The sequence below is a fragment of the Aspergillus luchuensis genome, chromosome 1 (assembly GCF_016861625.1).
Source record: "Aspergillus luchuensis IFO 4308 DNA, chromosome 1, nearly complete sequence".
Taxonomy (NCBI): domain Eukaryota; kingdom Fungi; phylum Ascomycota; class Eurotiomycetes; order Eurotiales; family Aspergillaceae; genus Aspergillus; species Aspergillus luchuensis.
Genome location: NC_054849.1, coordinates 2135534 through 2155487, shown reverse-complemented (window position 1 = coordinate 2155487; position 19954 = coordinate 2135534). Strand labels below are relative to the sequence as shown.

Below are 19954 nucleotides of genomic sequence, written 5' to 3'. Positions count from 1 at the left end.
GAAAAGAGAACTTACTTTCTTTTCTACTACTACTACTTACTACTTACATTCTGTATGGACTTGTTGATCGATATCACCTATTGTTCGATGTGATGCGCTTTCTACTTACTTCATTTTCCTTCGTGTGATTTTATTTAATTCTATTTTTATTCTTGACTTGATTCTGTCTTTATGATTTGGTTTTCCATACTATTAATACCCAGATTACAGTTGACATTGAGGATGTGGTTGGACTGCGAACAAGAGGCTGTGCTCCGTCTGATAGGTTGATTCGGTTGCCCTAGTAGCTATCTGTCCAGATGGATAAACAGTATTAGTATCTAGCTGGAAGTCCCGGCTAAGCCGCGGTGCGGAGTAGCCATCATGCGCTTCTCCAAAGATAGTTCCGACTCCTCCGTACCCCCCATCTCTACTTTGCTTAGGCTGTGGTTACAGCTACATAAAGATAATAACAATGGCTTCGCCTGGTCTTCAGGATATAGGAGCATGTGCATTAGATACTATATCCGCGCAAATGATCATAAAATTATCAATAAAATATTGCCAGCGCGACAGCAGTCGATACTGGCGGGTCATTATCACGCCCTGCTGGAAGGTCTTCACTCCTCCTCTGCAGCAGCATCGGCTTCGGCTTCCTTAGGTACATCGCCAGCCTTAGCCTTGCTAGCAGCGGCGGCAGGGGCACTGGTCTTTGCTGTCTCTTCAGGAGCTTCCTCGGCGTCTTCCTCGCCTTCCGGTGCTTCCTCCTCTTCCTCATCAACGCCATTCTCATCTTCACCGTTTTCAGCTTCGCCATTTTCCTTGCCCTCTTCTTCCTCCTCCTCTTGTTCGGGCGCAGGAGCTGTCTTTCGCTTCTTGGAAGCCGGAGGAGCTGCTAGGAGGAGAATACTCGTTAGTAAGAGATACGTAGCATGATCGGAGACCAGAAGAGCGAGCTCACCTTGTTCCTCTGGTTCCTCTTCACCCTCCTCTTCTTCTTCAAGCTCCTCTTCTTCGCTTCCCTCTTCCTCTCCTTCCTCGCTCTCGGCTACTTCAGAGTCCTCATATCTGTAGTAGTATCACATCAGCCATTGTATCGATTGAATGTAAAGGTAAATGGTGAATGAGGTTCAGCTGGTTGGTGCAGGCAAGCCAGAGGATAACGCGACTGAATGCCACCAATAAGCACCAATGAGTGATGCGCGCAGAGAGGGCACCCAAGAGTGAACTGACAGCAGAGCAGATCGCTGAACCAGCAGAGTGTAAGGAAAAGAATGCGCCCAGGTTCGCGAACAACCTGGCAACAGGCAATGCAGTAAGCGACTTACTCTTCTTCTTCCTCGCTCTCGTCGCTAGGGAGCGCTTGGAGCTCTTCCTCTTCCTCAGCCTCTTGCTTTCTCTTACGGGTGGACATAGCTCAGACCGCGTTAGGCGCTTAGGGATAGAGAGAGATTAAGAGTGTGTATTAAGAAATAAAGGAGTAGGCCAGGTCAATGGCGCAAGTATACAGATGTCAAGAGAGTCCCAGGCCAGGAAGGCGCAATGCAGGGACAGTAAGAGTAAAGCGAAAGGGGAATGAACGGGCTAGTGAGAGGGGAAGAAACGGGAGAAGGATGAGGGAGAGAGGGAGAGAGAGAAGAGGGAAAGAGAGGGAGGGAGGGAGGAGGGAGAATTAAAGGGCAGGGCAGGGCAGGGCAAGGCAGGCAGGAGGAACTCGGTAGTGGACGAGCAGCAGAGCAGCAGTAGCCTTTTCCCCCAGCACATGAGGGAAGGGGGGAGGGACGGAATGGGTGAGCATTACTTCAGCGACGGAGAGAGTCAGCAGTAACCCTCCCTCCCCAAGCATGGATGGGCACTGCCTGGCGCAAAGAAAAAGCGCGCAGTGGCAGTCAAGAGGGTTGGAGCTAGACAGAAGAAGAAACGAGAGCTGGAGTTGCGCCGCCCGCACGCTGGTTGTCGCGGCTGGCCGTCGACATAAGCCACCACAGGCCGTGGGGTTTAGAGTCGCCCGAGGGTGGACAAGAGGGGGCGGGTGCGTGTACCACCCACACAACTTCGCGTTGATGATGCTCGGTTTTCCCTCAGCTCACCATGGATTGAATCAGCCCCGGGTGAGGATGATCCGTTGGGTCTGAGGCGGAGTTGATCCATCCATGACGATGACTCTTGCTATCTTGGTGATGATCCGGACCGTGTTGCATGACAAGACAGAGGAGAGAGTGTGTGGATGGATCGGAGAATCCACACTGGAGAAAAAAGGCCGAGATGGAGAGAAACGGATGGATGGGTGAGAAAAGACAAAGATCCGAAAAGGAAGAGAAGAGAAGTGAGCACAAGGTATGGTAAGTAAAGTAGAGGTTACATGAGAAATACCGTGCCTGGCGAGATACAAGCACAAGCAAGCAGGATGGGGAAAGAACGCGCACAGACACTCCGGGGCAAAAGGGGGGGATGTTTCTGGTGTTTCTGGTGTTTGTGACAGGTACAATGATACCCTAAGGGAGTGTGCTCATAAACCATCTGTGGCCGTGGCAGCAAGAAGTAAAGTACGGGCCCGGACACCAGAAGCAGCAATAATCATGATGTCAGGATTGAAATCCTGCGCGTATCGATACCCCCATACATAAATATCTGTTTCAAAACATGCTTGCAATCTTACCAGTTACTCCGTACTTCATGCAAGCAGGCTAAACGCAATGCGGAAGTTCTTCTGGAAAAGCACAGACCAAGATTGATTGATCCCCCCACAGCGGCACTGATGCTTCCCCAATACATTCATCATAACCTGCAATCTTACATGCGACATGCAAATTACCCGATGTCCAGCCCCCAGTCACCACTTACTGCAACTACTGCAACATCATATGCAAAACAGACGTACATTCGCAGCCTAAATAGCAACCACTACCTGCCGTACAACAGAACCATCACATAAACCACTAACTACTGCTTCATCGGCGGCCACACATAATCCCCCCAAGGCCTCCCCGCCTCCCTCCTCGCCAAATCCCTCAGCGTCTCCCACTTCCACAACCTCTCCCCGGGATTAACCAACTCACGATCAACCCCCAACCCACCCCCATCCCTAGCAGTATGCATAATCTTGCCCTCACCCATCAAAAACCTCAAAAACGGCGCCGGATCCCACGACTCCTTCATCCCCTCCAACACCTCCCTCTTATACCCTTCCAACCCAATCTCCACCACGTCAATCTCACCACCACCAAACTCCCCCATAACCTCCGCAATCTCCTTAACACTCCTACTATCCCCAGCAACATGCACCACCTCAGGCACCTCATCCCTCCCCAAACTCGCCAACGCAGCCACACACCTCCCGACATCCCCCAGTGAAGTAAACGACACTTTCACCTCACTACTACTACTACTACTCCCAACACACTCATACCGTCCACGCTTCGTATCAAACCCAAACCACGGCCCGATACTATCCTCCAGGAACAACCCACAGAAGACACGACAGATCTTCACCTTCTTGGGGCTTGGGTCTTGGGTATTAAGTAGAAGTAGCTGCTCCGCCAGCGCCATATGTTTCTTCTTCGCGTCCCATTCTCGATGCGGGAAGTCGTGCACGTAGTGATTCACCCCGAATTCGGAGGGGAAGTACACCTGGATGGAGGATTGGGGGATGGCGTGGAGGAGTTTCTCTTTGAAGGAGTGGCCAGAGGGGCCGATGGTGTTGATAAGGATGGTAGCGCCCTGGAGGGCGCGGGTGATGCTGGGGATGGAATCTTCGGTGTAGGTGCGGATGGTGAGTTTGGGGCTGTCGTCGAGGAGGTCGGTTGGTGGTGTAGTATTGTGGTGGCTACCTTGTCGCGAAAGAAGGATGATTTCGGAGAAGCGGTTGCGTAGGTTGGATGTGAGGAAGGCTGAGGCGACGTGTTTGCCTAGGTGGCCGGTTGCGCCGGCGATGGCTACGATTGGGAGAGTGGTGGGTTGGGGAGATGCCATTTTGTATACTGTAGGAATGAGTAGTGTTGTTGGGATGTGAGATGAATTGGAAGTATGAAGGCTAGAGCGAGATACTCTGCTTTATGCTTTATACTTCATCTATGGTAGACCAAGAAATTTGTAGGACTGGGTACTAAATGTTTGCATTCCTTCTCATCTTTCCTCAATCGGACATATACATGCATCAGATGGATGAATATCGTGCTCAATGGGGTGTAGAACGAGCTGCAACACCATCGCTCTACGTCACTGGCAAACAGGACAAACTGAAATCACATGCGATTATTGGTGGACTGTGATCAGGAGGAGCTGTTTGTATTCACTGCAAACTAGTCAAACATTTGCTTTGTACAGTACTAGACATAGAGGTGTGCTCTCAATCTATTACCTGGATCTGTTTACCTGGCCCATGTGAAAAGGGGAAGTTCTTGCATTGATTGTGTATATTTATCTATGTTTATGCATCCCCAGAGATCTATCGAATAGATGACACAGTCAATATCATTGTAGAGATATAGAGGACGTGTACTCCGTTCGTCTACAAATCCGGCTCACTTTAACAGAGACTTTTGTGTCGAACCCTTCAAAAAGAGGAGATTTTTCTTTACTAGATATAATCTAATTGCCAAACATACTATGCTTAAAATTACACAACCCATAGTCCCACGCTCATTCCTCATATATGCTACTACTGACATCTTCAACAGTCGCACTCCTAGAAACTACATAAGGTTAGTAATGATCCTGCAGATTAAATCAAAACATTTACTCACTTGGTCCAAATCGCTGAGTCCTACGAACAAGCGATGTCGAATGGCCCTGCTCATCATCCAACCAACCATCATCTGATCTAGCTGTGTCGAAGCTGCTGTCGGTGGTATACTCGTCATCATCACTATCGCTTTCCCCAGATCCTGTGTACGTGCGCCCTGGTCGCTGCAGAGGGAATAGTGACTTGGATTGCCCATGTTCTTCGTCACTCAAACTCTCAAATGGAACGGGGGGTGGGGTATCCTGTTTCGATGTAGGAACATCTGTAATACTGCGTTGTCGTATTTCAGGATCGTGTGGCTTTCCAGTCCTTGAGGGCGTTAGGTAGACCTTATCCAGGCCGAGCGCCTCCAACCGATCTTTTATGTACTGCGGGAGGTAGGTAGAGAAGCCCTCCTTAGTGTCTTGGAAAGCTTCATCCGAACGCGATAGATCTTCGGCAACGCGTTGTGCAACAGCCCGTTCGATGACGATCGCACACCAGTCACTCAGAGAATAGATAGATTTCGAGGATCGTTTTGATTCCCGGATTTTCCTCAGGCCATCTAAAAGAAGTTTACAATCTTGTTCAGAGTCTGCAAGAAGAAACCCCGATAGAAAAGTCTGCCGATAGCCGAGATGATCCCCCTGGATGGTCTTCTGGACATCGGAAAGCCGAGCTAACCTTTCGCTCGTGTGTACCGAGCGATAAATGAGCTCACCCAGGCATAAAACCTCAGTTCTGTAGTCATGCAGGTCCTGTGCTGTCTGAAGAACGGTTTCAAGAAGATCATAGTTCCGTCCCGCGTCTAGGTGTGCCGTCCACTTTGGGTTCTCCGTCTTGATTGGGAGATAAATGGGAATACAATTCCTCCATATTGTCAGGCCTGGATATTTGTCAAGGTGGTCTCGCAGATCTGAGGCATTGAGTAGAAGTTTCCGCTCCAATTCCGCTTCAGCAAGAACCCACTGTAGGTATGGACGAGATTTTACCAGCTGCGGGTTGTTCTCTTTGAGGCATGTTGCAAGGGCTTGGGCATATTGGAGGCACCGTTGAGCAGTGAGCAGGTCCTGTCTTTCTGGTATCGAAATAGACCATGAAGACAAACTGCGACTCAGAGATACTAGAATATCCAGAATGGCAAGATATGTTGACTCATCATACCGATGCAAACACCAGTCGTCCATCAGCTTGCGGAACGGCTCGTTGGAAGAACCAAGTTCTGCTCCGAATATCAGGTTCCAAGTATTTGCTGCACCTTCCGCTTGGATAGAAGCGAGCATTAGGTCTCGCACATCCCATATTCGCCCCTCAGTCACGAGAACACTGTACAAATAGTGCCAATTAGACCAAAAATTAAATTCATGTTCTGGGATCAGATCGGTTTCTCGCTCAACTTGCGATAGAATCAAGAGAGCATAACGGACAACCTGCACCTGCCTATACTCTTAGTATTGCTCTTCTCCCGGGAACTCTCTTGAGACACTCTTACTTCAGCCGAGTCCAGGTCACGATTCGGGTCTTTTCTCCTTCGTCGCCTTAAGGAACGCATTTGGCGCTCCAAGGATCGGACCGTTCCATATGCCTCGTCCAGAAACCCGTGGGACTGTATGAACGCGAAATCCCGTAAGAGGTGCAAGTTTGCTTGGTACAGGAATTTGGCTGGGCTACCCTCCTGCAGGCTTGAGATGCCGTCAGAGGTACTTAGCTCCTGCTGTTGGTGCTGCAACAGAACGCGATGTAAACGCCTATATGAACCCTGTTCGACTAGCATGTCTGCGAACTCAATTGTGACTGGCGATAAGTCCATGAAAGCACTTAGAGAAACTTGAAAGTATTGTTCCGCTTCCTGGAAATTGCCTAGTCTTTTTAGTCGTGAGAATTCCTCTAGTAAACTTCCCACGTCCTCCACAATATCCATCTCATAATGTATGGTCGTGTCTTTTGTTGATGAAGGAGTCCAGATGTTAGAATTAATATTTTGTGGTTCATCCTGTGATAATGGTAGTACCCTAGGAAAGGTATCTGGTGAAGGAATCACATTATCGTTGTTATGCGCTGCAGCATTACGAACGACAATTACTTCTCCAGAGCGAGCGGGCTCCGCACGGAAGATATGAGCATTCCTTTCAGGAACAGCGAGGGTACCGTGCGCACTCTCATGAACCGCTCGCTCATCCCAAGAAAAGCGGTTGAAGATGTCTTTCCGATCTCCAGATCGTCTTCCTCGAGCGAAGGTGGACCTTTCCCGAATGTCGTTCATTTTTAAAGAGTACTTGTTGGCGAAGCAATAGCGCGGCAACAGCAATCAGCAGGAGGCCCACGAGTAATTTAGATAAGTTCGTATTTAAGGAGATAATTCAGCCTCGTCTTGAGTGTCTGCATTAGCGCCTCCCTCTGAGTGGTTTGTCCGGTGGCAGTGCCAGGCGGCACCCAACAACCCGCTAACTGGCTGTAAGCTCCCTTACTATTTAATCAATGTTGACGTTCGTGGGGGGCTGGGGGTTTGGCATTCTGCTCTCATCACCCAGATTATGTCGGGGACCACCAAAACTTCATCGATCACCTCCGGTCGGGACTCGCAGCCGACTTACGCGCGGCGATATGGTCGAAAATATCTCGAGCTTGACAATCTTCAGGACTCCAGCGTGTGCCACCGCAAAGTCGGCAAAGCACGCGCCGACTGCCGACTTCGAACGTCCCAGTCGAAGTGGGGATGCTTGGGCGAGGCATTGAGACCTGCGGGCATCGTTTACATGGATCTCTCGTTCGATCAGCCCGCAGACTGTAGGCTACTGAGTGCCACGGTCAAAATTACTTTGCAAGGCGCCCCCAAGCACCAGCTAGATCTGGATAAGCCTGTACGCCTCCATCTGACCGATCACTACGGGCCCAAATATCTTAGCGGAGAACCAAAGAATGTGATCAAGAAAAAGATCTTGCACCTTGCGCCTCAAGTTAATATACTCGGAAACGGCGGTGGTGGTGTCGGTGTCGATAGCGAGAAGTCGATTACTTACGATAGCCGGTGGACATTCACAGGTAATCTGCGCCCTGCGCAAAAGACCGATTCAGAATACCGCACCATAAAGTGGGAGCTACGCGAGGGGGACCCTGAGTCTCAATCCATCCATAGCAATATGATCCACACAGCTTTTGCTTTCCAGCATGAGGGGACGCCCTTCCTCATGCGGGTTCAGATCAAAGGAAAGCTACAAAAGGGCAGGAACCGATTCAAAGAAAAGGCCCGTCAGTTGAGGTTCCCATCCCGTCGTGAAAGTGATGAGGCATCCAGTGATATTCTCGTGTATCCAAATGTTGTGACGCAGCCTTCAGGTCCTCGTCTAGATGGTCTTGTACGGGATCTTCCCATGGTTATGGAAAGAGAAAATTGCCTTCGCATTCCGGTGCAGATCCCTGCTGCTTTGCCGATATCTTTCGCAGAGAGTAACGATAACACTTCCAACACGGCACCGGTCAACGTTCAGCATGCCCAGAGCATGCTTGAAGACTCATATACGGGTTATCTACAGGGCATTTTGCCTGGTTCAGTAGATTCCGGGAGCCCTACTGAGTCGGCGCGGTCATCAAATTCCAACTCGTCTTCTTCCTCAGAAACGTTAGTAGATGTCAGAGAGACCTGCGATGCAGATGATCCAGTAGACGCGTGCATTTCAAAGCTCGGACGTGCTGTGCACATCTTTCGAACACCACAAACTGTTGACCAAGAAGGATTACAGGCATCCAGAATAGTACTGCACGCAAATACCAGTTCGGTGGCTCCAGAAAGAGCGAATGGACCAGCCAGACCAAGAAATGGCAAAGGGAGTGAAAGTACAGAAAGCCCTGAAAAGGTGCTGGTGCTTTTATCGCGCTATCCTTCATTGGTAACCTTGATCCAGATCCTGGCTGCTCTCCTCGATTTCTTTGGGATGACAATGAAGTCCACACAGTTGGCGAATCGGGATGTCAACAAGAAGCTCAGCGCATAAGTTTATAGCATATAGCAGGTGAAGAGGTACATTTGGAAGACTGTAATAAAATTCGACGACACATGAGGTGGCGGTGACTTGACAACAATCCCTCACTAAAGACCCGTAGAATATGTAGAGAAGCGCGGGTGGTGACCAAGGCTAGTGATTAGTATCCTCTAGGTCTGATTCAATGCAGGCATGCATGTCAGCGCTAAGGATACTATCGTGACATTCCCAACTACCTGAGTAACCTCTGATTGGCAAAATTGCGCGAGGCTGGGGACTAGCAATCTGCTATAGGCCAATTCTGCAGTACAGCCACTCTGCCCGCAATAGTTCCAGCAAGGCTAGGCAAAAGGCCCGTGCAAGTGCCGGCTGCTTGCCTGTGCCGCGCTGGGCGCCAAATCGCCCGCCTGGGGGTATTCTGCTTTCCAGCTTCCACCAAAACAGCAACTCTGTAGGTTACGAACAACTGCTGTGCAGCTCGCATCGACGTGACTTCTGCATCCGAGGCGACTGAGGCTTGGGCTACAGCCAAAGTTGATCGGGTCTTTGAGAAGATTCCCAGATCGAATATGGGGCAATCCAAGGACATAAGGCCTGTCGAACCTGGTCGACAAAGCCCCGTTACTGGACGTTTTCCGTCTGATCCGCGTTATAAATCTCCCTCGAAGCGACGGTCGGTCCAAAGGCGCCGGTTGTTGCTCACGGATTCAGAATCAGATACTGATCTCCCATATCGTCATCAACGGCCCCGAGCAACAGGCACCATCCATCACGACACATCATACCGTCCAGAGGTTACCGTAGTCGATGTGCACTCATCTGACACAAAGCTGGACCGTGAAATCCGCAGACAGCAAAAAGACATAGACCGGCTGGAGGAAGACTTGCGTCTTCATAAACTCAAATTGGACATAGAGAGTGAACGAGAGTTCGAAAACAAGATTTCGGAGCGATTAAAGAGACTGGATGAGATGGAAAGAGAAGAGGAGCGAACAAACCTGAAGAGAGCCGAAAGACGAGCCGAGGAGCAATCCAAGAGGAAAGAAGAAATTAAAGCTGCGTTACGCGAAAAGGAATGGAAAGAGATGAAGAAGAAGAAAGAAGAGGAGGGACTGCGGGCCCGGATTAGGAAAGAGCTGCACGACGAAGAGATTCGACGGAAATTCGAAGAACGCGAACGTTTCATTCACGAGAACAAGATTCGGCGCGCTGCTATTGAAGACTATAAGTTGGCGGAAGAGCAGCGCCTTCTTGAGGAGGAGAGGCAGAAGAGGCAGCTGAAAAAGGAGTATAGAGCAGCCATTGAAGCGGAGCTCGGGTATTCCCTCGAGCAGGTGAAAGATATTCTCACCAAGGCGACAGGCAAGAAAGCCCAGAGACAGAGTCGGGGGCGTAGCCAAGCATTTTCTGCAACTGTTCATGATGTCTCTAGTGGAGACGAGGCAGATGTGGAAGCACCTTGATTTGGCCGGAAGGTGGTCTCCTATAGTCCTCTATCTATATTAAGTAATCCAGATTACGATGTACTGTGACCTCAATAGTCTAACTCTTACAGCCCATAATATCAGGGCATGACTCATTGTGCTAAGAATTCGAAACTAGCCATGCTAGGATCTAGGAGGTTTTCATCCAATCCAAACCCGTATGTACCAACCATATCATAGATCAAATCCGGTGGGGGAAACCCCTGGGCCATGGCATTGGCACCCCCAGGAACATCACTACTACCTGCTCGCTCAGCACCCCCAGATGCTACAACAGGTGCCCCTCCTGCTTGCCATGCGTCCCAAGAGTCGAAGCGCTCCAACATCTTACCAAGGCCCCGGGCAATATGTCTCGTCAGATGTCTCTCCCCTGCAGAGACACAGTTCAACAGCTCAATCACCCTCTCGACCAGACGTCGCACCTGGCGGCCGTCGAGACTGAGATACGCAGAGTTCCAGTTTATTGCAACTTTCAAGAGGAACACGGCGGAGAATGTGACCATCGTGTGGGTGAAAATCGGAACTCCAACAATGGCGTCGCGAATATCTGGCTCTTCCAATACCATATTCAAACAAGCCATAGCAGACGAGATGGCAATATTAGCCGACTCTTTGCGGTCCATAGAGAACACCGGGGTGTTAGTCGGAGACAAGGCTCGCAGCGAGAGTGAGTTGAGTTGAAATTTGGCAAAGTGGTAGTGAAGCACAACCCCTTTCGAGGGATATGTTCGGACATAAGGGCTATCGGCTGCAGGTCAAAGTCACGACAATTAGTCTTTCAAAATGATTTTTAATCCAAGCAGATCTTGTAAAGCACGTACCAGATCGGGGTTGCCACAATAGCCGCCATTGGTCTATAGCAACATTGTAGACGCGTAACTGCCCAAAGTCCTCTTCGGTAAGGGCTTGCTCTGTGTCGGTCCCGAATGTCCGATACGCTTCGGTCAGGATCATAAACAAGGCAACTTGTGCTAGTAGCCTAATATCTCCGGGTACTACCATTGGTGACTGGAGAAACGATTCGTAGTTCTTGATTGCTGCATCCTCATGGATGACTGGTGGACGCCCGTAGGCGATGCTGAAATGATGGTCACACACATACAGAAGATACCAGAGCTGAGCGCGCTCATACTGATCGTTGTGACCACGCATTAGCTTATGATAGCTTTGGTGAAGGCCCAATTCCGTCGCGATTCGAACAGCATGCCCAGAAAGTTTCCAACTTAGTTCGGATAACCAGAACGCTCCGACGCAGAGAGCGCGAATGTCATCAAGTGTATGAGCCCTTGTCAACGACATGCTCGACACAAGCGATACATACTCATTGTAGCAACGGTTGAGAGTCTCGGTTCGATTCGGTATATGGAGGGCAGCGACAGTTAGAACAGCTGCTGACAGTAACGTCGATGCTCGCCGAACAGAGGTGAGATCACGATGCACCAAGACTATCCCTCCCCAGAGAAGCTGGTTCATAGTCCTGCTAAAGTAGGCAAACAGCTCTTCGGCTTCATGAAGCGAGGTCAGCCCTCTGGAGATGAAGTCCTCCTCCAGAAGCGTCAGCTTCGGCTGTTCTATGGGGTTATTCCGCAGATTGCGGAGCTTCGTGACCTCGTATAAACTGCGCATTGGTGCTGGTACTAGCTCTCGGTCTTGTAAGTCTGGTTCTTGGGAAGGCTCTCGGGTCACATCCATAACAATACCCGGCTCTCGGGGTTTGACGTCAGTGGGTGATGCCTCAGATGAGAAGCGACGTTCCGACTGAGAGCCGACAGGACTGGGGCCGTTGTGGCTGTCACCAGAGATGAAGGTCGATAAGTCTGGCAGACCTCCTTGTTGTAGAAGATGCGAGACTGCCGCCTGAAGCTGTTGTATCGTAGCCGATGCTTGTGATTTCCACCTGTACCCAGCGCAGAAGAGTCGGAATTAGCTCTTGTACTCCACAAATCCCTCAACGAAACCCTAAATATAGCAGGAGACTCACATCACATCATCGTCGACGAACTTCTGGGAGAAGTCATTGACCACACATTTGATCCCGCTGCGAATGCATTTGGTGCAACTCGCCTCTCCTGATTTGAACTCGCAGCGTATTTTATGACGCTTACACTCTGCGCCTATATATCCCAAGCATCAGCTTCATACTTCTAATTACATCAAGCCCAAGCACACCTTGAAGCTAACTGCTTGGGCCTCGGTTGCAGTTCGGCCTTTTGAGTACTCACAAGCGCGGGCCTTGGAGATCTTGGGTGGCGCAGGGCGTCCGTCAGGAACTAGAGAGGGTCGACGTTCATGTGGCCGTGGGGCCTCCAAGTCGGCATCTTGCGAGGAGCGCTTCATGGTTGCTCGATCATGGACTAAGAATTGATCGGGGATGCTCCGGTATTCTGCAGCCAATATGGGATTGACAATAGTGGGGACGGACCAAGTCCAATAGATTAATGTCAAGCTAGCCAGATAGTGTTGCTTTGTCTGTTCGAACTAGTTGCGGCGGAACAATCAATATCCACTGAAGGGTCCAGAGGGAGGCAGAGATGCGAGGAAAGAAAACTTCAACGATGAGGGAGATGAAAAGTGAGTGGGATGGAGACAGACAAATCTGGCGATGGCGGCATACCCCGCTTCAATTTGGCGCCATTGGGGATTTCCAAGACACGAGCATTTCTTCCCCATTGTCATTGTGAACCCGATCCATAAAATCTTAAATTTGCTCAATTCGACAGATAGGTATACTCTATACTATTTAAACCTCTTAATATCTACAGACATACAGCAAATCCAACTGGACGAGCTGCAAACTACTTTCAAGTCTCACTGTTTTCTCTCCAGACCAGCAACAGACACGGGATCTGGGGAATGCGGGGCACCGCCAGTCGGTATCCACGGCTCAATTACCCCCGACCGTCTCAGTCTCAGATGTCCCTGTTGCGCACAATGGCAGGATGGCGTGACCGAGAGATATCTCAATTGTCTGTCGTTCAAGGATGCTGGTATCTTGTATTCCGCAGAATGCATCAATTAATCTAACCTTATCCAGCTCCACTCACCACTTACCCCGCGCCCAACTTCTCGCGACAAGCAACCACAAGGCGCATCGAGGGGTAACAAGCAAAATAACCACTCTCTCAAATCTTATCTGAGTACAATCAAACATATCCCAGAAGAACCTGCAGATCCTCCGAGAAGAGCAGAACAGTTCCTGAGCAAAAACGTCATGGATTGGAATTTGCGCCGGGAAAAGTCCGGCTGCGGAGCACAAGCTATATCCTACCCTCGGAGTTAATGCGAGGCGATCCCACAATGACGACCGCTAGCTAGCTGAGCAATATGACTATTACTGATAGTGTCTACTTCATAGTGCCTATAACAAATAACCAATTCCCACACACACCTCTCTCTCTCTCTCTCTCTCTCTCCACAACCACTAATCCCCTCAATTGACCCTCCAAAATGCAAATTCTCATCACCGGAGCAGCCGGCTTCATCGGCCAACTCCTCGCAAAAGAGCTCCTCAACGATCCATCATACACCGTCACACTAACCGATATCAATGAGCCCCCAATCCCCACAGGCGTCGCATACCCTCAAAATGCACGTTCAGTGACAGCAGACCTCCTGAAAGGCGCAGACGCAGTCGTGGACAAATCCCTCGACGCCGTCTACGCCTTCCACGGAATCATGTCATCCGGCTCAGAAGCCAATTTCGATCTAGGCATGAGCGTCAACGTAGACGCCACCCGTAACCTGCTTGAGGCTCTCCGCCGCACCTGTCCCGGCGTGCGAGTGATTTATTCCTCAAGCCAGGCTGTCTACGGCCAGCCACTCCCCGAAGTAGTGAACGACAGTGTCATCCCGACGCCGCAGTCGTCCTACGGCGCTGAGAAGATCATCTGTGAGACTCTCATCAATGAGTACACCCGTCGTGGCTTCATCACGGGCTTTACTCTTCGCTTCCCCACTATTTCTGTCCGGCCTGGTCGTCCGACGGCTGCTGCTTCGTCTTTTCTCTCTGGGATGATCCGCGAGCCGCTCGACGGCAAGGAGTGTGTCATTCCGCTGGAGGATAGGTCGTTCAAGTCTTGGTTATGCTCGCCCAAGACTCTGGTTCATAATCTTGTCCATACGTTATCGTTGCCCAAGGATGCGTTGCCTCCTCATATTCGACAGATTAACGTTCCTGGTATTTGTGTTACTATTCAAGATATGATGGATGCTTTGGAGAAGGTTGCAGGGAAGGATAAGCTCGATCTGTTGACGGAGAAGGAGGATCCGACCCTCAGGCCGATCTTGGACTCTTGGCCTACTCGCTTCGATAACTCTCAGGCTATTTCTTTGGGTTTCAAGCGAGATTCTTCGTTTGAGCAAGCAGTAAGAGATTATCAATTGGAAATAGGACAGCAATGAACACTAGTGCTCCATATTTTGTACTTTGCCCACGATGTTTTCTTCATGGATGACTAGACATGCCAGTAGGATTCCATGTTCATACAATGATACCAATACAGTAATAAAACATTATCATACAACATCGATTATGACCATAAGCTTCAACTTCCCCATATGCACAAGCAAGTTCCTAACCGTCATACCACATACCACCTCGACAACCCTCGACCTCACTATTTCCAAACCTGAAAAACACCTTAGCAAGCATCCAAACCAAGATCAATAACTTTCCCAAACCTGTCCATCAATAGCAACCAGCCGATTAAACAACTGGTTGCGAGTCTTCATAGCCGTAAGCTGATACTTCTGCTCCGGCAACCTCCCCGTAAGCACCATTCCATCCACCACCTCCTTGCTCTCACCCACAGCCCAGCCCGTGACCAACTTCCCCTTCCACCCGAGTCCACCAATCTTCCTCATCTCCAGAATATCCGTCACAGGCATCGTGAACAGCACTGTGCCTTTCGGCCGATGTTCCAGACCAGGCTTATCCAACTGCACGGTCTGGTCCGTCGTGAAGTAAAGCAGCGGTGGCTTCTGGGACTGATCGAGGACCACGACGCCCCGCTTGCCTTTGTATCGCCCGTCGAATTGAATGGGGCCGGATGGGAGGGTGAGTTTGCCTTTGCTGCGGAGCACACCGACGCGGGGTTTGGCGTGCTTGGAGCCGGCGGCTGCGCGGGCTCGGTCAACGGCGAGCTTGCTCTGGATGCCGGTGGCGGTGGTGCCTCGGAAGAAGCCGATCATGCGGTTCATGAAGCCCTTCTTGTGGGGCTTGGGGTGTACTTCGTGTTCTTCGATGACAGGTTCGGGGGAGGGGGCGATTGCTTGGTTGATTTCTTCTTCTGAGGCGGAGATGTTGATATCCTTGTCGTTGAGGGGGGCCGGGTGGTATGGTGTTTGGTGAAGGGAGTGGGATGGTGGTGGTGGGAGGGGGGCACCGTTAGCTTCGCCGATTCGGAGAAGAGTTAAGGTGAGTTGTGCGTTGGTGGGGATTCCCTTCAGCAGGGAGCTAGTGGAGTGTTAGCACTACGTGGATCTTTGGTTGTTTGAAGAGACCGGGGTTGCGTACTTCTGGAGCTCGAGCAGTTTCTCCCATCGAGGGTACTCGCGGTTCAAGTACGCCACACCACGCCAGATAATCGGGTCGCCGAAGAAGGCGAATCCAGTACCGAAAGTAATCATTTTGACAAATACGTAGCTGGAGGTGATGAGTGATATCAGAAAGCCAACAGATAGCACCGCTGTTAGGCGAACGTAGGGAGTCACGATGGAGAATGGAGGCGTTGGTGACAAAGCACTATAGCAAGTCAGAATGTAAGTGTGTGGCTTCCGTTGCTGCGGTTTGTACATACTTGCCAAACCGTTCATAAGTGTCAGTTATGTCGCTCAGCACGCGCATTGCCATGTTAGCACCGTTGTAGACGGTATCTCTCATGGGTTGCCTAGTCTTATCATGAGCTTCGTCCGGGGCTTCCCCACGAGCAGCTGTCTGGGCATCTGCTGCGCTGGTAGCAAGCTTCATCACATCTGGAGCGTTATCTTCCATTGGGGCATCATCAGGTGTCCCTTGATCATGCTTGCCGGCAACACTGCCAACAGCAACACTAGCAACGCTTGTAAAGAGGTTGCTAGCCTCCTGTTCGGCAGCTTCACCCTTCATATTCTCGGGCGCCCCAGTGATACTATCATGGGAACCCAAGACGCCGGCTTTGGGCTTTTGCACGCCACCGGTATCCTTGTCCACTAGAGCTATAGGAGCAGGAGGAAACAAGTATGACCTGCTATCAGGACTAATAACCAGCACTATTAGAAGGGTGAAGATTGTCGGAGCAAGCAGATCCAAGGCCCACGCAGCAAAATAAACCTAAAATTCAACACCAGTCAATCGAGTCAGAGATGAAAGACGTCCAGTTATGACCTACAGCACAAAATGCCGCTGTCCGTTGGCGCTCCCTCCATGAGCGTAGCCTGGCAATATGATTGACGAATGAAGTTAACGAGACGATAATGGTTGTGTAGAATCGCTCAAGGGTAGCGCGCAGTTTATCAGGGGAGAATTGCTCATCTTCGGCCCGGTTGAGGTCCAGTCGTTGCAGGGGAGAATGCGGCACTGCTTTCACATAATAGATTTGCTGTGTTTGAATCAGTCTGTGGTCTAGTATTGAAGGGTGCAGGCGCCGTACCTTGTTGAAACGTCGAACAAGCATCCAAAGATCTTCGTTTGAGATTCCGGACACAATCTGCTCGTCAAGCTCGTCGGGGTGTTGATACCAGCCCACATCCGTGACAGTGTCTGTTTGTCCAGCCTTCTGAGCCAATCCTTTCTCATCTTGATCCACCTTAGAAAGAACATGACTGTCTGTTGGACCGCTAATCTCAGTGGTGACGCGATCAGCCGCGAAGATATCGTTGCCGCTGGTCTTCGAGCTATACGCGACAGGCTCTGCTGGTTTTGTAGGATCCCTCCGTGACATATTGCACAAGAACTTAGTATTAATGCATGTATAATAGAAGCAAATATGGGCTCAAAAAATGGGGAAAGGAGATGCGCTTTGAGGGTCTCTTGAAAGCCGGGGTAGGCAATACGTCATGGCTGTGTCGTCACGGACCGATCGTGCAAAAGCCTGGAATCTCAGGAGTGCGTCAGCGTACGGTACCTCGACCCGATCTTCTTAGCTCAGGGGCATTTTAGAGTAGCTTGCTACCTGATCGATCGCTGTCTTCAATTTTTTTTTCTTTTTTTATTACCTCCTGGGGTAGGAGTTGTGCTATAGATAAATGGCGCCGATGCAACTGCATACTTGACAGCCCAGCCAATCAAAACCTAGTGTGGTAACTGCACCGCCACATATGTGGCTTATTGTGTGGCGCGAAGCAATTCTGCCTAATTAGGAAATACGCGTGAGGACAATCCGATGCCGCGTTCCAGACCAGTAGATTCGATCTCTGCCTCCCAGGCCTAGAACACCGCTTTACTTTTCTATACAGAAACTTCAGAATCGCTTGTGAGACTGATTGTCTGACACCCTTATTTCTGTCTCTTCCCGCATCATGTCAATGTGATTAAATTCATAACAATGAGTGAGACGTGTGCCAATCCCCTACTACTAGGGTGGATCAAAGAATGGCTAGACGAGGCTCGAGAGCGCAACAGCAAGGGTGCCATTGTGTCAGTGCTATCCCATAACCCGCTACAATAGTGGGGTTTGATGCTGAATGATGCACAGATATAAAAAGGCCTACGAGTCGATGAAAGCCTGTCCCTTGGTTTTTCAACACCCCTCCGAGGCTCAGCAGCTAAACGGAATTGGCCCAAAACTATGTGATCGCTTGACCGAGAAGCTAAAGGCTTACTGTGAAGAAAATGCGCTCCCGATGCCCGAGCATCCTCAAAAATGTAAGTCATGGTAGTACTGTCATCCTCGAGCAGGTCTAAGAAATCGTAGCGGCAAGCAGCAAAAGAGCATCCGATGAGGGCACGGCAGAAAGCCAGCCAGCCAAGAAACCTCGAAAGGCGAGGCCTTATGTCCCGACTCTACGATCGGGCCCTTATGCGTTGATCCTGGCCCTGGCAACCCTCAATGAGAACTCTTCTCAAGGCTTAACCAAGGCACAACTGATTGACTTGGCACAGCCGAACTGCGATAGTTCGTTCACGGCACCTGCCGAGTCATCCAAGTTCCATACTGCCTGGAGCTCAATGAAGACGCTTTTGCAAAAGGAGATAGTATATGATTTTGGACGTCCTCTGAAAAAGTACGCACTCACAGAAGAGGGATGGGAAGTGGCGAGAAGGATGAAGAAGGTCGCCCTGCCGTCCAATCAAGGCACTTTGGCGTTTGGAAATCAATCGGTAACAAAGCCACTACCTAGTCTGCTACCACAATATCTGACGTTCGTAGGGGCCAGGTACAACCCATACAGGAGACTCCCAATTGCGGGACAGTCTGGGTGATAACAGCACAGAGGTAGTCGACGAGGAGGCACCCACAGCCCATAACGATACCCAAAGATGGGAACCCGCCCCAGACGGAACAGTAACCCCCATAACGATCCCCCCCGACAGCTTCACAGTCCAGCTGGTTCTGGACAACCGCGAAGTCCGCTCATCCAAAGACAGGGATTACATTACCAACGAACTACACAAAAAGGGAGCCAGTCCCGAAGTGCGCGCACTAGAACTAGGCGACGTCATGTGGGTAGCCAAATTCCACAACCCAATGTTCCTATCCCAATACGGCGAAGAAGGCGACGAAGTCATGCTCGACTGGATTGTTGAGCGCAAGAGAATCGACGATCTCATCAGCTCCATGAAAGACGGACGGTTCCATGAACAAAAGTTCCGTCTCCGTCGTTCAGGCGTAAAAAACGTCATCTACCTCATCGAAGAGTTCACCGTCCCCTCAGACCCCAACAGCGCCATGGCAGGCAAATACAATGAGATGGTAGCCTCCGCCATAGCCTCAACACAAGTCGTCAATGGCTACTTCGTCAAGAGAACCAAGAACCTCGACGACACGATCCAATACCTAGCTAGAATGACCCTCCTATTGCGCAGAATGTTCAACAGCCCCTCTGCCACCGGTGAACCAGCCTCCAACACCCTCAGTCTAATCCCTAGTCGCCAGCTCACCTCCTCCCAATCATACCTCACAGCCCTGGAACGTCTCCGAACAGAGAGCCCCAAGACCACTTACGCCGTGACCTTCTCCACCTTCTCCGCCCTAACCTCCAAATCCGACGTCTTGACCCTCCGTGACGTGTTCCTGAAAATGCTCATGTGCATCCGGGGCGTGACAGGCGAAAAGGCACTCGAGATTCAACGGAGGTGGCCGACTCCGCAGACATTTATCCGTGCTTTTGAGGAGCTTGATCCGAAGGATCGGGAGAATATGGTTTCAGAACGGATGAACACGCTCGTTGGACGGAAGAAGATCGCAAAGGTTCTGAGCAAGAAGATCGCAGAGGTATGGGGTGAGGATGGTTGATTTATTTCTTTTAGAGGGATGAGGATCTATTTAGGAGTAAATTACGAGTGATGCATGAGAGCAGAATTCATTGAATATGTAGGATGAGTTATATAAAAGCGCATTGTTGGTGACTTGATGACCAGTACATTCAATCAGTTAGATAAAGAGAACATCTGACAAGAGACCCAGATACACTACAAACTACTAGTACTAGCAAATGCCTACTTACTTGACTGACTACTAAACATGCGATATACCCCATGTCTTTTCAAAAGCCATAGCAGCTACAACCTTATAGTTTGATGAGGTTCACACGTAAATATTCATTGACATTCAATCTTATCATCACCAGGATGATCCAAATCTCAGCTG

The 19954-nt window shown here is 50.2% G+C and overlaps 9 protein-coding genes across 9 annotated transcripts; 4 read left to right on the top strand and 5 right to left on the bottom strand.

The window, feature by feature from the left end:
• Window positions 1-599: 599 nt before the first annotated feature.
• Window positions 600-1393, bottom strand: AKAW2_10746S (uncharacterized protein; the record flags this gene model as incomplete). The annotated part of the gene is made up of 3 exons (XM_041690612.1): window positions 600-874; window positions 941-1047; window positions 1308-1393. 3 exons carry the CDS (start codon window positions 1391-1393, stop codon window positions 600-602), a joined length of 468 nt encoding a protein of 155 aa, XP_041537466.1.
• Window positions 1394-2922: 1529 nt separating this feature from the next.
• On the bottom strand, window positions 2923-3951 carry AKAW2_10745S (isoflavone reductase family protein; the record flags this gene model as incomplete). Its single annotated transcript, XM_041690601.1, has 1 exon — window positions 2923-3951. The coding sequence occupies one exon, from the start codon at window positions 3949-3951 to the stop codon at window positions 2923-2925; it is 1029 nt and encodes a 342-aa protein (XP_041537465.1).
• Window positions 3952-4620: 669 nt separating this feature from the next.
• AKAW2_10744S (uncharacterized protein) lies at window positions 4621-6965 on the bottom strand (the record flags this gene model as incomplete). The annotated part of the gene is made up of 3 exons (XM_041690590.1): window positions 4621-4673; window positions 4725-6138; window positions 6195-6965. 3 exons carry the CDS (start codon window positions 6963-6965, stop codon window positions 4621-4623), a joined length of 2238 nt encoding a protein of 745 aa, XP_041537464.1.
• A 271-nt stretch (window positions 6966-7236) lies between these two features.
• On the top strand, window positions 7237-8694 carry AKAW2_10743A (uncharacterized protein; the record flags this gene model as incomplete). Its single annotated transcript, XM_041690579.1, has 1 exon — window positions 7237-8694. The coding sequence occupies one exon, from the start codon at window positions 7237-7239 to the stop codon at window positions 8692-8694; it is 1458 nt and encodes a 485-aa protein (XP_041537463.1).
• Window positions 8695-9251: 557 nt separating this feature from the next.
• Window positions 9252-10145, top strand: AKAW2_10742A (uncharacterized protein; the record flags this gene model as incomplete). The annotated part of the gene is made up of 1 exon (XM_041690568.1): window positions 9252-10145. The coding sequence occupies one exon, from the start codon at window positions 9252-9254 to the stop codon at window positions 10143-10145; it is 894 nt and encodes a 297-aa protein (XP_041537462.1).
• Window positions 10146-10258: 113 nt separating this feature from the next.
• AKAW2_10741S (putative C6 transcription factor) lies at window positions 10259-12503 on the bottom strand (the record flags this gene model as incomplete). The annotated part of the gene is made up of 4 exons (XM_041690557.1): window positions 10259-10914; window positions 10988-12063; window positions 12148-12280; window positions 12389-12503. 4 exons carry the CDS (start codon window positions 12501-12503, stop codon window positions 10259-10261), a joined length of 1980 nt encoding a protein of 659 aa, XP_041537461.1.
• Window positions 12504-13613: 1110 nt separating this feature from the next.
• Window positions 13614-14567, top strand: AKAW2_10740A (SDR family oxidoreductase; the record flags this gene model as incomplete). The annotated part of the gene is made up of 1 exon (XM_041690546.1): window positions 13614-14567. The coding sequence occupies one exon, from the start codon at window positions 13614-13616 to the stop codon at window positions 14565-14567; it is 954 nt and encodes a 317-aa protein (XP_041537460.1).
• Window positions 14568-14828: 261 nt separating this feature from the next.
• Window positions 14829-17086, bottom strand: AKAW2_10739S (DUF3292 domain-containing protein; the record flags this gene model as incomplete). Its single annotated transcript, XM_041690534.1, has 5 exons — window positions 14829-15621; window positions 15682-15909; window positions 15965-16476; window positions 16535-16744; window positions 16796-17086. The coding sequence occupies 5 exons, from the start codon at window positions 17084-17086 to the stop codon at window positions 14829-14831; spliced, it is 2034 nt and encodes a 677-aa protein (XP_041537459.1).
• Window positions 17087-17689: 603 nt separating this feature from the next.
• MUS81 (crossover junction endonuclease MUS81) lies at window positions 17690-19600 on the top strand (the record flags this gene model as incomplete). Its single annotated transcript, XM_041690523.1, has 4 exons — window positions 17690-17781; window positions 17840-18009; window positions 18059-18465; window positions 18515-19600. 4 exons carry the CDS (start codon window positions 17690-17692, stop codon window positions 19598-19600), a joined length of 1755 nt encoding a protein of 584 aa, XP_041537458.1.
• Between the last annotated feature and the right edge of the window lie 354 nt (window positions 19601-19954).